The 16,915-nt window shown below is 38.6% G+C and overlaps 3 protein-coding genes and 1 pseudogene across 4 annotated transcripts; 1 reads left to right on the forward strand and 3 right to left on the reverse strand.

Annotated features, from left to right (window-relative positions):
- The first annotated feature begins 4,630 nt into the window (after positions 1-4,630).
- Positions 4,631-6,533, forward strand: LOC121748295 (peroxidase 55-like). Its single transcript, XM_042142558.1, has 3 exons — positions 4,631-5,091; positions 5,431-5,622; positions 5,709-6,533. The coding sequence occupies exons 1-3, from the start codon at positions 4,885-4,887 to the stop codon at positions 6,279-6,281; spliced, it is 972 nt and encodes a 323-aa protein (XP_041998492.1). The 5' UTR covers positions 4,631-4,884; the 3' UTR covers positions 6,282-6,533.
- LOC121748296 lies at positions 6,058-9,342 on the reverse strand. Of its 2 annotated transcripts, XR_006039434.1 has the most exons (5): positions 9,185-9,342; positions 8,786-8,911; positions 7,044-8,692; positions 6,462-6,551; positions 6,058-6,198 (listed from the first exon to the last, which is right to left on the reverse strand). XR_006039434.1 is itself a non-coding variant. In XM_042142559.1 (3 exons), exons 1-3 carry the CDS (start codon positions 9,194-9,196, stop codon positions 7,271-7,273), a joined length of 573 nt encoding a protein of 190 aa, XP_041998493.1. In that variant the 5' UTR covers positions 9,197-9,342; the 3' UTR covers positions 7,044-7,270. The 2 variants fall into 2 exon arrangements, 1 of the variants encoding a protein (XP_041998493.1); XM_042142559.1 differs by lacking the exons at positions 6,058-6,198; positions 6,462-6,551 and having other exon boundaries at positions 7,044-7,705.
- Positions 9,343-9,927: 585 nt separating this feature from the next.
- LOC121747653 lies at positions 9,928-12,221 on the reverse strand (annotated as a pseudogene).
- A 2,134-nt stretch (positions 12,222-14,355) lies between these two features.
- On the reverse strand, positions 14,356-16,302 carry LOC121749647 (3-oxoacyl-[acyl-carrier-protein] reductase FabG-like). The gene is made up of 4 exons (XM_042144230.1): positions 15,993-16,302; positions 15,688-15,887; positions 15,140-15,369; positions 14,356-14,805 (listed from the first exon to the last, which is right to left on the reverse strand). The coding sequence occupies exons 1-4, from the start codon at positions 16,082-16,084 to the stop codon at positions 14,527-14,529; spliced, it is 801 nt and encodes a 266-aa protein (XP_042000164.1). The 5' UTR covers positions 16,085-16,302; the 3' UTR covers positions 14,356-14,526.
- Positions 16,303-16,915: the final 613 nt, after the last annotated feature.

Here is a 16,915-nt window from a genome sequence, read left to right on the forward strand (position 1 = left end):
GACACGGTTTAATACTATCTCCATTTTCTTCTGGAAAATTAGGCACCCTAAATTCTATCCGGCCACTCAAAATCATGACCTAATTTATTCACAAAAATTGGCCCCACAAATATCATTATGGACACATTTTTGTGTAATATTCTTTGGTTTTGAGTGGTCGAAAGAAGTAGAGAGGAATCAAATTTATTTTGTAAAGGTTAGAGATTGAAACATTATTGTAGTGTTTCAAAAACTGAATTAATACTATTACATATTGGGTTAAAATCCATACACTAGCTAGGCATCTTACCACACTTATAATTTTTGCTTAACAGAAAATGTAGATACAAATTTATGACGAACTGTTCAAATTAATGTGAAGGATGAATATCCGTACTGTGATTTTGTGACTACAAGGATATTGGATATATAAAAAAATTGGTGATATATCCCCGCGGACATCCCAAAAACACATCCTGCCACGTCATAAGGACTTCTCACTGCACAGTGGCGGACATCCCCAAGGACATCCTGACGGACTTCCCACATTAATAAAAATTCACAAATTCACCAAATTAAATAATTTACGAAGTTAAACAATTTACGGAACGATTACGGATTAAAAATTTCATTAAATAAAAAAAGAAAGGTACATTTAAAAAAAACTAAAAAAAGTACATTTCCCCAAATAAAAATTTCTTCCACGACGACCCATTCCCTGTCATACTTCTTCAATTATATAGTTATGGAGTCGAATATGAGCTTGTTTTTTACGCATGTAGGCAAATGCACGGACTCGCTCGACCTCGTCATGGGGTATACCCATACGTACATTGTCGGTGGCAACACCGTGGCTTGGACCCGCAGCATTAGCATCATCAATGGCCCAATCCGTCAGTGCTGAACCTTCATCTTCGACAATTATGTTATACATGATAATACATGCGTACATGATATCGGCGATACTCTCAGTATACCACAGCCGTGATGGACCCTTCACTGCCGCCCATCGACTCTGGAGCACACCAAATGCCTTCTCCACATCCTTGTGCGCTGCCTCCTGACGACCCGCAAAATATACCTTCTTTTTTTCTGTTGGGCATCTGATCGTCTTTACAAAGACGGGAGACATAGGGTATATCCCATCAGCCAAATAATAGCCCATGTTGTGCTGGTTGCCGTTGGCGACGAAATTGACGGCCGGACCGACGCCCATGCACTGGTCGTTGAAAAGGGGCGACGACTGGAGGACGTTGATGTCGTTGTTCGACTCGGCTACTCCAAAATAGGCATGCCAAATCCATAGCCGGTAGTCAGCTACCGTTTCAAGGATCATCGTGGGATTCTTGCCCTTGAAACCCGTAGTGTACACCCCTTTCCAGGCAGCGGGGCAGTTCTTCCACTCCCAATGCATACAATCTATGCTGCCTAGCATCCCCGGAAACCCGTGCTGAGTCTCGTGCATATCCATCAGTGCCTGACAATCTTCGGGGGTAGGCTTCCGAAGATACCTATCCCCGAATATCTCCCTAACGCCATGACAAAAATACTTAAGGCAATCGCGGGCAGTCGTCTCGCCGATGTGGAGGTACTCATTGAACATGTCGGTCGTGCCTCCGTATGCCAGCTGTCGGATTGCGACAGTGCACTTCTCAATCGGTGTGTGGCCGGGTTTACCAGTTGCATCCTCCTGCACCCTGAAATACCCGTATCGACGCTCTAAAGCGCCCGCGATACGCAGAAAGAGCGGACGATGCATCCTAAAACGTCTCCGGAACACGTTCTCCCCAAATCGTGGCTTCAGAGCGAAGTAATCATCGTACAACCGACGGTGTGCAGCGAGGTGGTCCCGAGGTACTATAGATCGATGATGGGTGGGTCGAGGTACCGCCGGCGCCAAGGTCGCTTGTATCTCCCTCTCCACTGCCTCCCCGCACACGTGCATGAATTCGCCTCATAATGTCATCTTACCCCCCACCACTACCGCCCGCACCAAAACCACTACCACTACCACTACCAGCCATTCTGGATATATTAAAGAAACGTATAGAGAGAGATACTCGTTAATACAAGTGGTGCGGATGAAATGAAATTCAACGAGGCGTATTTATAGAATTTTCGAAAAAAATATAAAATAATCGGGATGTCCGCGCGGACACCCGTCGGGTCAACGTCCGCCGGGACGGGCGCCATTGCGGATGCTTTTATGTTAGGTTCTCAGCACCTTATAAAAATGCCATTAATTGACACGACAACTGTTTAATTCAGGTTTGAGAATTGGGACAATGACATTACACAGTCGACAGCATAGTTTAATTGGTCATTACAATTTTTTTAAGAGGGATTAGTTTAGTCGTCATTGCATTGCCTGTGAACCAGCACTAATCGTTTGCTAAAAATATAAACATACGTAATGCACTAATGCTTAAGTAAAAGAAACAATTTGTTCTTTTGATTGAGGATGCAAGTGCAACAATACTTTACAAAAACATAGACACTTTTTCCATTTTGGAGAACAAAACTTATATCCAAAATTTAGTAATTTTTTATGGAGATTACTTTCATATTTCGTGTGGAGACACATAATTGAAAAAAAATAAGAATTCAAGGAAATGGTAAGTTTTTTCGTTTTATAAAATTACAATTATACACTTTCAATATGCATGTGATACGGACTAAATAGGAAAATCACAACCGATGTGGGAATTGAGTCTATAACATTCGACCCTCCTTTAAGGGTCAACGTCCTCGTTGGTCACGGTTGGTTCATTGTCAGGCCACCACTCCGAGTTCTCATTGGTCACGGCGGATTCTTTGCCCGACCACCACTCCGTGGGTCACCACTCCTAGTCGGCCCCAAATGTGCTCGTTGGTCACGACGAGTTCATTGCCCGGCCACCACTCCGAGCCGTTTGGCTCTCAATGAAAACACTAATTATTACAGATTAAATAGGAGAACACAATCAAAAGACTAGCCTAGTAGAATAGAGAGCTCATTTAATCTATATACCACACACCAATTGTTCTCACAACTGATATGAAAATGAGTCCGTAACAGCATTATAGTGAATTATGTTTGATTTATTGATTTACATATAATTATTTCAAATGTCAAACTCAAAAAAATAATTTCAATTGTGATTGATATCTCAACAAACATCAACTTGACTAGTCCCTAAGAGCAATATTTTAAACTACGAATCGTTTTGGCTGAATAATTATCACTAGATGTTTATCGCTTCAATTTATGAGGATCAAAATTATATTGTTACGAAGTTGACTAGTCCCTAATAACAATAATTAATAGTAAATCCATTTTGACAAAACTAATCTATATTTTCTGACCAATTAAATGGCCTGGATAATGTTATTTACTCATTATCCATTTTAATCATGATTTAAGTATGTTTATAATTGGTCAATATCTTGTCATTTTGACAATAATTGTGTTATATGATCTGTGTAAATAATGTTTGGATTTTATAATAGTACAATATACGCATTTAAAGAATTATTCAAACTTTTTGTAATTAATTTCTGATAATTTATAGTATATTCATTTTTAATTAGCAATTACTACAATTACGACGTTCTTTATGACAAATATATTCAGCAGTTTCCACTTAACTTCTTAATTAGGTGCAAATTAGCCATTATATAAGTATAATAAAGTTGGGCAATGTTTATTTAGAAATCATCTATTGGAATTATTCGATGGACTGAAATTATTATCTTATAATGTGCAATCTGTCGGTTTACAGTAGATATAATGACGTGTAATGAAATGGAATTAGACGTTAAATAAAATATTTCTGGTAAGATGGAATATGCTAGATAATCGTATAATGTAATAATAGGTTGCTTGTGAGATTTTCTAAAAGCCTACACCAAACACATTTTATTTCGTGGAGAAAATAATTGATTTTAGCAAAAGCTATTCAAATGTTGGCTATTCAATTTTAGTAAATAATTGCACAATGTTGACATGGCTGGGAAAAAAATAATGGCGTATCAGCATAAACAAGAGAAAATTTCTTGCATTTCTCCTTCTGGAAAAGCTAAATAGGTTGGCGATAGGATGTGTTACCATGTCATTTTCACTTGTCGATTTATTTTTAAAAAAATGCTAATTGCCGTAGGAAAAGTAGCACTATTACTTACCACCCTCCTACCCCAATTCATTCATTAGACTTATTTGTTTAGAATAAATACAAGACTTCAATTTGGTATGAAATAAAGAAACAAAAAAGATTTTACAATATTCCATTAATTCACAGCAAATCATATTAGTAATTATAATTGGAGAAGAATAAAGGATCAATATACTTATGTAGAGTATTTAGTACTATAACACAAAATGTGATATATTAATAAAAATAATTAAGATAGAGTGTTTGAGACTTAGAAACATGAGAGCTACATAGATTAAAATTGACAATAGCCAAATTTGATCGAGTCAGTAAATGCATTAACTGTGATTATCCTATTCTCGACCGAATCAACGGTTGCAAATAAAACCTACTTTGAAAACGAGTTATAGGCAAGGATTAATGCAGAGACAAATTCAATAGAAAATTTAATAGACCAACAATGTGAAAGCATAACAAATTGTCACATTCAAAGAAAAATAAAGAAATGAATTTTCACCATAGATATGAACATATTAGTAAAATTTAGTGGGCCTAAATTTTATTAAGGAAAAGTGAATGATTAACTTGCAATATAGCATCAGTTTCAGGCTAAGACTCCACAGCCTTAGACTGAGCAACAACTACCTTATTTAACAAACACTTTTTTTTCCTAAAGTCATCATCCTATTTGCATATATTCTAACTGTTTCATTCGCCATATATTCAATTCAAACATTCAGAACAAGCTACAAGCAACACACACACACACACACAGATGGGGAGATACTGCAGAATTTTGTTTCTGCTGATAATATGCATAGTTGTGAGGAATGGAGAGGGACAACTGAAGCTGAACTTCTATAGCTCAACATGTCCAAATGTCGAGAACATCGTGAGGCAGGTTGTACTGACGAAGATAAGCCAGACGTTCGTCACCATTCCAGCAACTGTGCGGCTGTTTTTCCACGATTGCTTCGTTGAGGTATGTAACTGGGAAGTAGTATTTAGTAAGAATGAAATTTTTGCCCTCACCTCAAGTTTATGACATGCTTTCATCTTTGATAAATGAGGGGAACATAACCCTGTAGCCATGGATAAATGGAGAATCATTGTTGGGAAACACTAGACTTACCTAGTGTGGCAAGAAATTAACTAGGCCTTAAATTTTCGACAGCAAGAAACAGATTTCTAGAACTGAATTTGATATATCTATTTTACTACACACAAGTTTACTTGTAATTAATCAGTAAACGAGACAGCACAACAAGTTAAGGATAGCCAGCATGACTAACCTGAACTGATAGTACACATCATCTTGTAGGGATGTGATGCCTCTGTTATGATAGCTTCACCAAACAACGATGCTGAGAAAGATGCCCCGGATAATCTATCTTTAGCCGGAGATGGATTTGACACTATTGTTAAGGCCAAGAAAGCAGTCGAGGAGCAGTGTCCTGGCATAGTATCCTGTGCAGACATCTTGGCCATTGCTGCTAGAGACGTCGTCTTCCAGGTAAAAATCAATCGCCTTTTCACCTGATCATTAGAAACGAAACGTTGTCAGCTCATGATCTGATAAGTAATTTTCTGGTGTTTCAGGCAGGAGGTCCTACATACAACGTGGAATTAGGAAGGCGCGATGGGCTAATTTCTCGAGCTTCTAGTGTTGCTGGGAACTTACCGGAGCCTGAATTCGATCTGGATCAACTCAATGCCATGTTTGCGAAGCATAATCTGTCTCAGACGGATATGATTGCTCTTTCGGGATGCCATACAATAGGATTCTCCCACTGCAGCCGTTTCGCAAACAGGATATACTCGTTCTCTTCTTCCAGCCCCGTTGACCCATCTATGGATCCAGAATTCGCGCAGCAGTTGATGCAGGAATGCCCTCAGAATGTTGACCCAGTAATAGCCATAAACATGGATCATGTGACTCCACAGACATTTGACAACGTCTACTACCAGAATCTGGTGGGAAAGAGAGGGTTGTTTACGTCTGATCAGGTGCTGTTTACTGATCCAGCTTCACAGCAGACTGTCGTGGAATTCGCCCAAAACCCTGGTGATTTTAACGGGGCGTTCATCACTGCAATGACCAAGCTAGGCAGGGTTGGCATCAAGACTGGTGACCAAGGAGAAATAAGAAGGGATTGCACAGCATTCAATTGATAAGAGATTGTTTCAAGCATGGAAAAAAGGAATTCACAAAGAATAATTTGTAAATTTTGTCTGCAGATTTGCATGGATACGACGAGTGCAACATGTTGATGGACATCATGAATAAGAAACTCTCATACAGTTTCAAACAGTAACATTTGATATAAGTCGAAAACTACAATGTATACTTACAATGTGCTTAATTGTTTTGTGGTAGGGCATTCATCTTGTTTGTGCTTTAATGACATGTTCTTCTTTGCTTTCTCCCTCTTGACTTAGGAACTAAGATCCAAAGAGAATTGTGAAACAACCACAGAAGCCAATATCAATCCATTCAACATTTTATCTCCAACTTATTTTGATACAAAAACAGATAACCTCAAGATACAACATAGAACCAAAATAGACTTTATAAAGATGAAACAATTAGCAAGAGTCTTCACTCCATCACCATGTTGGTTCATACTCCCTCCGTCCCGTGCTACTCGCACGTTTGCTTTTCGGCTCGTCACAAAGTCCTTACACTATTTATAATTTAAGTTAGAATTAATGCATTTAATTAATATGTTAGTTTAAGTTAAGAGCTCTTTTATTAAGTGATGTCTCATTACACCTAAAATTCTTTTTTAATTACACAAAAAAATCAATCCCAAATTTACGGCCTAAAATGAAAAGTGCGAGTAGCATGGGACGGAGGGAGTATATTCTACTCGAGAGGAAGATCTTTTTCGTTCCACAACTTCTCAGAATTAGCATAGAGATACAACAAGTCACCTTTGAGACCCTCCATAAAGGAGAGCGCACACTGGCTTTGTCCGATGCGCAAGAATCAAGCTTAAGACGACTGCAATAATGCAAAGTCCGGACATGATCAGGAAGTAACGAAGAAGCAAATGGCACCTTCACACTTCAAAGGGTCGTCAAGATAGACAAATCTTGAAAGAGATGATACTATTTGTTGGCCATGATGGTGTGCACAAGCCTGTTTCTCAGCTTCCATGTCATATATAGTGCTGGCAATCAGACCGGAGAATACCAAAGAGCCTGCAGGGTTTGCTAGAGTAAGGAAATTGTATAAAGCCCCAAACTTTTTCAACCCAAATAACTCTGAGGCAGCAGCAGCCAGCAGGCACAATCGCCCAGTGTGATCCGTAACCAAGCCCCACGAGAAGAGTACCCAAGTACATCGTTCCGGGCCATCCCATGGCAAAGAAGAATTGTCCAATCGCCATTATTACTTGGGCGACAGCTAAGGCAACCGGCCTTGGATATGCATATTCCCTGTTTCGCGTCCTGCCTCCCCAATGAGACGATGATCTTGCCGTCGCACGTCTTGTAGATCGCCATCTTCCACACTTGCCTCCATCCATCAACACTTCCATGTACATTGCAGTAACCAAAGCTCGTTGTTGTGCAAAGTACCATTGCTTGATTTCCTAAAACATAGCTCAATAAATAATAAAATGAGAACCATTGCATAAGTCTAATGAACAACTCATCCTATTACTAATGAATGATCTTTCATGTCTCAACATGAGCAAACTTACTAGTATAATCAGTGGCGGACGCAAGATTTTGACATCGGGGGTCCAAACTACTACTCCGTCTTATCTTTTTCATCCATAAAAAATAGTCTTATCTTTTCATTTTCATCTTTCCACCAAAATAGTCTCATCTTATGAAGTAAATATTAGATAATGAACTAGATATGAAGTTCTGTTATACTAAAAACCCATAATCTGGGTCCAAATTACTACTTCGTCTTATCTTTTCCATCCATAAAAAATAGTTTCATCTTTTCATTTTCATCCGTCCACCAAAATAGTCTCATCTTATGAAGTAAGTATTAGATAATGAACTACATTCCACCAAAATATTCTCATCTTATGAAATAAGTAGATAATGCACTAGATATGGGGCAAGAGGGATTCGATCCCATGTTCTCATGGTTCCCAGTCCACTTCCATAACCAACTAAGCAAGTGAATGAATATATATGGATCATACTCATATATAATATACACTCGAAATGCAAATAGTTGGGGGTCCCAAGGATCCCCCATCCTATAACGTATGTCCGCCTCTGAGTATAATGATTCATTTTATGGAGTCAACTGATCTTATCTCATCGTGCTCTGCACACACGAATCTGTCACAATTTTAGACATAAATCTCTATAACAAATTTCCTATTATGATATGCAAGAATGTGAAGGTCAAAGACTAGTTCTTGGCCAAAAAGCATAGCAAAGGATAGAGTGTACTAGATTATTACATCCTATATTCCTATGATGAATGATCTTCGTGCTAAACTCGAAAAAACATACAATTGTGATTCATATATGCTGCTATGATGAATCACATATACACACTCCAAGAATTAACAAACCTCTGGAGTCTGGAGTGATCCAATAATAGCAATATACTGAATAAGACCATACAAACAAAAGAAAATTAAACATCTTGAAATTACACTTGAAATAGCAATATATCAATGATGAACAACAGTTAGTTATACCTTGTTGATGGGTAAATTCAGAGGTGGGCTCAGCAGAGAAGCCATGGTGTCGAGCTTAAATGTGTAAACTTTTATTTGGTTGGTTTTAAAATTTTTAACAAGATTCAAATCCTTGGCAATTGACACCTACACAACCGTAGCGAATGTTGAACTTTCTTTATTCAATTAAAGATATATTAAGCCACAGAATACAAACACACCAAATTAATTTGAACTGAAACAAGAATAGGAAGATGAGCAAGGGAAAAGTGACAACAACGGGGATAGTTTGAAAAAGGAGCTTACAAACACACTGAATCCAGAGTCGGATTTTTTGTTAAAAAAGGAGCTTATAAAAACCAAAGCAGTGGCGGATGAACATCAAAAAATTATCAGTAACAAAATAAATTGGAACATTACCTGATTATCCATCGACGAACACAACGCAATTGCAGATAGAGAGCTGCTAGGGCACGCGGAGAGAGCGCACAATCGCAGAGTGAGAGCGCAGAGAGAGGGAGGTTAGGGCACCCGCAGAAAGAGACGAAAGGCTCAAAGGAGGAACGCACCGTAGTATTTTTTATTTGTATGACCCGTTTCTCTTTTGACCCGAAATCCGCGTTCTTTTTTAAAATTTGACCCGTTTCAATATGGAATTGAATTGTACTCCGTCCCTGTTAATTATCACTATTTGACCGGACATGGATTTTAAGAAATATAAAAAAAATTGGTTGAAAAAATTAGTGGAATGTAGGATCCAATTTTTTATATTAATTTTATAATAAAATGCGAGTGAAGTGAGTTAGGAGACATACTTATTATTTATGGTAAAAATGAAGTGTGACAATTAGAGGTACGGACCGAAATGGAAAAGAGTAACAATTAATTGGGGACGGAGGGAGTAATTCGTTTGCAAATAGATGGAATTGAAATTTTGGAATTGGAATTGTTGGAATTGGAATTCAATTCCAAATCCATGTATTTTAGTGGAACCGAAGCGGAAATGGAATTCGAGGCTCCAATTCCAAATCCAAAGCTTGAATTTCATAGTACTGAACGGACCCTTAAATGAATTAGCTGAATTCACGCCTGACAATTTTCTCGGAGAAATAGCCCCCACCTATGCGGCCTAGAAAGTTCCAAATGCTGATCATGGAAACAAATTAGGTAACCAAACAATCATTCATCCAAGAGTCTCCCATCTTATTGCGAAGGCGAGTTTTCACAATTTTCATAGCTGAAAAAATTCTCTCCACTGATGCCGTTGCAACCGGTAATACCAATGCCAACTTCACGAGCAAATAAACAAATGGATATACAATATGTTTTCTTGTAGCAACCAACTTCTGAGAAAGATCTCCGATACTTTTGAGACTTGAGAACTCTTTATGTGAACTTAAATCACGAATGTAAGTCTCAAGTTGTTTACCAAGCAACCGAAGATCAATCTCTGTGAACTCCGATGGATAACAACGGGCAAGCTCTATCAATTTGGACTTATCAAAAGCAGCGAAAGAATCCTTTGGGCTTAAACAAGCCACACATAGAAGCAAATGTGTATTTACCTCGTTGAAGCGATTGTTGAGCTCCTGAAGTTGCCAATCGATAATGCTATTGAAAAGCTCAAACCGGAAGTAATTCAAATTTGTCAAAACTTCTCCTTTCCTTTTAGGTCGTCCCGGAGTCACATATTTGTCATCCATATTTATGATATCAATATCATTTTTCATAGAAAATGCAGATATTTCACTCAAGAGAGACTCCCATCCTTCATCCCGCATATCTTGTAAATGTTGTTTTGCCACCCTAACTAAATCCATAGCATTCACAATATCTTGATCTTTCCTTTGCAATGCTAAAGATAACTGATTAGTGATTCCCAAGATAGTCATCATCAAGTGCAAAATGAATGCAAATTCATAAGTAGGTATAACACTTAATATGGAAAATGCTTCACCTCTCTGACTAGGCTTAACACCATCTTCTTGAATAATTTGGAGAACCTCAATAACCGAAGAGAACATAATCGACAAATTTATCAATGACCTATAATGAGAACCCCATCGTGTATCACCTGCTCTTTGAAGACTTCTCTCTTGATTGAAACCCTTTCCAACTAAGAGTTCACCACTTTCAAGTGCTTCTTGAAGTTTGTTAAGTTGTTTCTCCTGGAGTAGATCTCTGCGTTTGCACGAAGCTCCAACCACAGTAGTAATATTATTCACTATGTTAAAAAAAGCAGCAACTTGTGGTTTTTTCTTAGCCACGGCAACGAGAGCTAATTGGAGCTGGTGAGCAAAACAATGAACATAATAAGCAGAAGAGTTCTCTTGCAATATTAGTGTCTTTAGTCCATTAAACTCACCTCGCATGTTGCTTGCCCCATCATAGCCTTGCCCTCGTACTTTAGACAAACTCAAATTATGCTCAAGAATAAACTTTCTAAAGCCACTTTTAATGAGGAAGCCGTGGTGTCTCTCACGTGAACAATACCAAGAAATCTTTCAACAACGCATCCTTGGGAATTGACAAATCTAAGAACAACTGCCATCTGTTCCTTCACTGAAATATCACGAGATTCATCAAGCAATATCGCAAAGAATTCATCACCTACCTCACGAAGAATAGCATTAGTAGTCTCCATAGCACAAGCACGAACAAGATCTTTCTGGATACTAGGAGCTATCATTTTATGGTTTCCCGGTGCATTACTCAAGATAACCTTCTTTATATACTCATTGTGATCACCAAGAAAGTATAGAAGCTCAAGAAAGTTTCCATGATTTTCAGACTCTTCAGATTCATCATCGCCACGGAATGCCAAACCTTGACATAAAAGAAATCGGATGCAATCAAGTGAAGCAGTCAAGCGAATGCGATAATCATTTCGTGCTTGTGTTGATTGCTTCATAAAAATAGATCGGATATGTTGTTGTTGATTCATCAAATCCTCACAATTCCTCCATGCTTTGTTATGTGCACTATCTGGACCTCCAACATGCTCTTTGAACTTCTCTTTTTTCTTCCAATTAGTATAACCCTCTGATACAAATACATCACCACCTGCTTGTGCTCCAATATCAGGCCTATAAAGATAGCAACACAAACAAAACGCAGCATCATTCTCAATGCTATACTCCAACCAATTTCCATGCTCCTCAAACCATTTTGGAACAAATCGTCGATATATGTTGCCAATTTTTTTCTGAGGAAAATCATGTCCCTTCGGTTTACATAGACCTTGTTGCAAATAGTGTCTTCTAATTCTATCACGATCATTAGGATGATAACTGGAAATTCTCTCCCTGAGCCCAGGATCAGAAGGTAGAGCATCCAAAATGATTTCCACATGTTGTCTTTTTGAAAGATCATTACTTGCTCTATTTCCGACTGAAGATGTTTCTTCCACCGTCAATTTTCTTTTCAGAAATTTATCCATCTTCTACTAACAATTCAAAATATTTGATTTATTTAGTGAGTCAGTTATTCAATCAAATAAATAAAAAATTTTAGATAAGTGCAATAAATAAGACTAAAACTATAGTCTATAAGAATTAATAGAGTTACAGAGAATACCCAAACAATGAAACAAACATATTTCATATAAGAAAAATTGAACAAGAATTACTAAATACATCAAATTTTGTAATAAGAGTTACCTGTGAGAGAATGGAAGAATGATATCAGGGTATTACTTGAAGCTTTTGAAATGGAAGGGAAAACAGAGGAAGAAGGTGAAAAACGGCGGCTGCTTCAAAAGGTTAAGCCAAATTAGGTAATTTTCTAATTTATAAGGCTTTGGGTAATTGTTTGTGTATTTCAATTTGGGGAAAAGCAAAATAAATATTTTATTGTAGTGGAAAGTGACGTGACTTTTTGGGAGAAGGGGCAAATGAGTTTTTTTATTTGTGTGTGAATGGGGGCAAATATGTGTTAGAATATATATTATAATAATATATATATATATATATATATATGAGTCAATGAAAAGTTGAGGTGGGGCAATTGCCCCTTCTCACTTCACTTTACATCCGTCCCTGCTTCATTCCCTTTAGTAGTTGAGAATAAAATGATAGTTACTCCCTTTTTTACTCGTTATGTAAAGCTAGTGTGTTGAATAAGCTGTAAGCATGATGGGGTGATACGGAACCAACACATCAAGACCATGCAGAGGCAGCACAGGCCCAACTGCCTTCTAACTCAGGCCCGTTGATCAAGAGCCCAGCAGTGAGACGGACCCCAACCAACCGATGAACCCAAGAAGGAAGAATCCAAGATCAAGACCCAGCAAATACAAAGATTATGTTTAGTCGAGCGCAAGCTATACAAGTTTAGGTAAATTTATGACCTTCAATTTTGTTCGTCTTTGTAACGCCCACCTTTTTCCTTGCATTTTGGGCTCTATTGCTCTCGATCGTAGGGCTCCATTTCCTTTCTCTTACGGTAGTTATCAAAATTTTCCGCTAAATATTGTTTCTTTTGAGTTGTTGATTGTTGAGATACTATGATTTTATTCGAGCTATTCCCATTTGTTTCGGGCTATGGTTGAGTTGTGTTGTTTTCCCCTTTCTTCCCCGCTTCTTTAATCCTTCCCTAGTCGCGACCAACCGTATTTTCTATCCTTAGAAAATGCGGGCGTGACAGTCTTTTCCTTCAGAAATTGTGATGAAAGCTGCAATACAAAAGTTAGTATTGAAATTGTTGGAGTCTTTTGTACTTTTCCTTTTACCTTTTTAATTAATTCATTTTTTTACATTCTTCGCAAACTATGTCACAGCACAGCTACTGAACTCTTTGTAAGTTGCATCGTAATTTATTGTTTCATCTATACATGTTCAATTACTTTTTTCAGTTTTTTCCATAACCCGCGTAATCTTTTGCTATGGAGTAATCATATACTCAATTAGAGCCTGGTAAAGTGTGTCAAACCATGTTCTTGCCGATTCTTGAATGTGCTCTTTTATGTTGATTATAAGATGATTATTCAAACATGTGTAGGGTAGAAAACTATTTCATGAAAACAGTTAAGCAGATAGACACAAGACAAGTGTGGTTTATGTTTCGTGTTTAGAGCATTCGCAATAGAGGACGTTAAAACCGACGATTTTATCGTCCTCTATTGCACGACCCCTCCCCACCCCACCCCACCCCACACGCGCCCTATCAATATTCGACGCCATTGTGATTCGGTTTGATAGGCGCCTGATCGGCGCATATTGCAGACCCGACCGCCGATAAAACTGCCTAGCGCGTCCGTAATTAGCAAAATATGAGATAAAATATTTAAAAGGTTGGAAATAATACTAATAGATAGGGGGTCACACGTCATTAGTAGTGTAATATCTTATTAAAAGTTTTCCAAAATAAAAATATATACTCCTTATTAATTTTGATGAACGTACTAAAATGACAATATTAGTATATATGAATAACTAGTTTCAATTTTAAAGGAACCCAATTCAATATTTGGAAAACAATCAAATAGGGATTATCCTAATCCTATCATCACAAATACGAATTGGATTAAAAATTATTCTCTCAGTAACTATTCAAATGCAATACAGGTTTCATAGGCTTTGACAGCACGAGCATTAGAAACTTGAAATTTGAGTCGTATAATTATAACTTTATTAAGCTGTTATATATACTGCGTAACATTAAGTCACATACAGACATGCAAACACAACTTATTTTGCTAAGATTATTTAGCCAATAGCCAATCAAGGCAAGTAATCTCAATACTGAACACCACCCCACTTGCTTCACATGTAAGATTTCATTCGAGGCCTTACCAGAGACTGACCCCCGTCGACGAATATGGTCGTTCCAGTCATGTAGCGCGCTCCATCGCTTATCAAATAGATCACCGTCGATGTCAAGTCGTTTTCAACGTCAAGCCATCGACGTAGTGGATTAGCGTCATTCACCAATCTCTCTGCCCTCTCCTTCCCTACTGACACAGGGAACTCGTCTTCAAGATGCAGGCCACGAGCTATCCCATTAACCCTTATCTGATGCTTCCCTATCTCCAGTGCCGAGGTCTGCCAAGCATAACAACACACAAGAACCATGGTTGGATACAGTTTACGCAAGTTGATGCACTTATGGCAACCAATTCAGTATTTACATCTAAAAATGAGACGGTGCTAAACGATTATAGGTATCTGGTGCACAAAGAGAGAAGGAAACAACCAAACAAACTATACAGAGACATGTGTCTCCTCTACATCTGCTGATAAATGTTGAACAGCAATGATTCAATCGTGAGCAGAGACTTATCGCTAACACAATCTATCAAGTATACAAGCTGTGGTTCCATAACAATTTGCAAATGCAACACACACGTTGAAGTATCGCAAATGGGCTGAAACTTACTCTTACTAGCTGCTGAACTCCAGCCAAGCATGAACCATATGCTGCTGCTCCGGGATACAACCCTCTTTCAGCTCCAATCACTGAGGTCAAGAAAACAATGCATCCACCAGATTTCTGATCGCGCATAACTTTACCTACAGCTTTTAAAAGATACCAAGCAGCCATGAAATTGGTCCTCATAATCTTCTTGAATTCATCCTCAGCCAAAGAAAGAGGATCTTGCATCTTTCCTGCATCACAATATCTCAAGTTTAAACTACCAAATTTTATGTCAGAGAACTGCAGGGTAGAAAACACAAATTCCCAGGTTCCATATAAAACAGAGGCAAAAGCGTGCTAGCATCCGGATTATAGTGCATCCACCCTAACTAAAATGTTCGGTTTTCATCAATTCCCAATTGAAAACTGTGCATCCACCAGCTAGGGTTCAATCCCCAATCAAGGTGAATTTATCCCTCCAATTTTACAAAATCTTACACTACAAATGTTTATTTTCACATAAAAAAGAAAATGAAAAAGAAAAAACTAGGGAAAGAATGTGAATTGACCTTCATAGGAGTAACAGTTGACCAAAGCATCCAATCCGCCGAGGAGTCTCCTGGCCTTCTCCACCGCATCATCGAAAGCCCCTTCTCTCTCATCCTCCATATCCAAACCGACCACCTCTACGAAAACGGCGCCGTTCAGTGAACCCTTTATCTTCTCCGCGGCTGTTCTCAGCTGCCCCTCATTCCCCATCAAAACCAACCTACACACAAACAAAAAAAACAAGCAAACGTCGATCCAAAAGGAGCAAGCAAAATACATCAAAATTCAAACCGCAAAAATCGATAGCGCGAGAGAAACAAAATACCGGCATGTTCGCTGTGCTAAAGTACGAGCTATGCTGAGAGAAATCTGGTCGCCATTGGAGGTCAGCAAAACCCTTTTGCCTTGATTTTCCATGCTCTCACAACTCAACTCAATTCAATTCAATTCAATTCAATTCAATTCAATTCATCGTATAAATGTTGAGGTTTATGTAGCGATGGAAGGAAAGGGTTCACGCATCCGATTCACGTGGTAATCGTTTGAATTGGTATGTTTGTCTGTGGCGAAATATCAGATGTACGGAAATCAAGGCCAATGGCAACTAGATTGGTCTGTTCATATCTGTAAAAGGTATTAAGGATATCTTTTAAAGCCTGTGGTACGTATTGTTTGCTAAGAGCGTCCACTATGGTTAGGCGCGGCGGTAGCCGCGCGGCGCGGCGGTGAGGCGGCGGATTATAGTGGAGAAGGTAGATAGCCGCGGGCTGGACGCGGCGAGGGGTGGGAGACGCGGCGGACGCGCGATCGCCGTGTGCGGGGCGATGTCGCGCCGAGGGGTGTATAGCCGCGCCTATAGGCGCGGCGGCTATAGTGCATTGAACCGCCGCCGCGATTTCGCCGGCAACGAGAAATTTGACTTTTTTCACCATCCCCTCTATAAATACCACACCCCCTCTACTTATTTTTCACCATTTTCACAAAATCCATCCACTCACGACGAGGAAGTCGACTCCGACACCGAGTAGGCGGCAGCGGAATTTTTAGTTGTATTTTATTTTACATATTCGTCGTAACATTTTACCGGTTTGAAATACAACGAATATTCGGCCCTAATAATTACCTAGTTTTCTATTTATTTATAATGCGATTATTTTATTTATAAAATTTTGGGGCTATTGGAGGTGTCCACTATAGTGGCGGAAATAGAATTTTGGGGCTATGGACAATAAAACTGGGACTATAGAC

The sequence above is a fragment of the Salvia splendens genome, chromosome 9, assembly GCF_004379255.2.
Source record: "Salvia splendens isolate huo1 chromosome 9, SspV2, whole genome shotgun sequence".
Classification (NCBI taxonomy): Eukaryota; Viridiplantae; Streptophyta; class Magnoliopsida; order Lamiales; family Lamiaceae; genus Salvia; species Salvia splendens.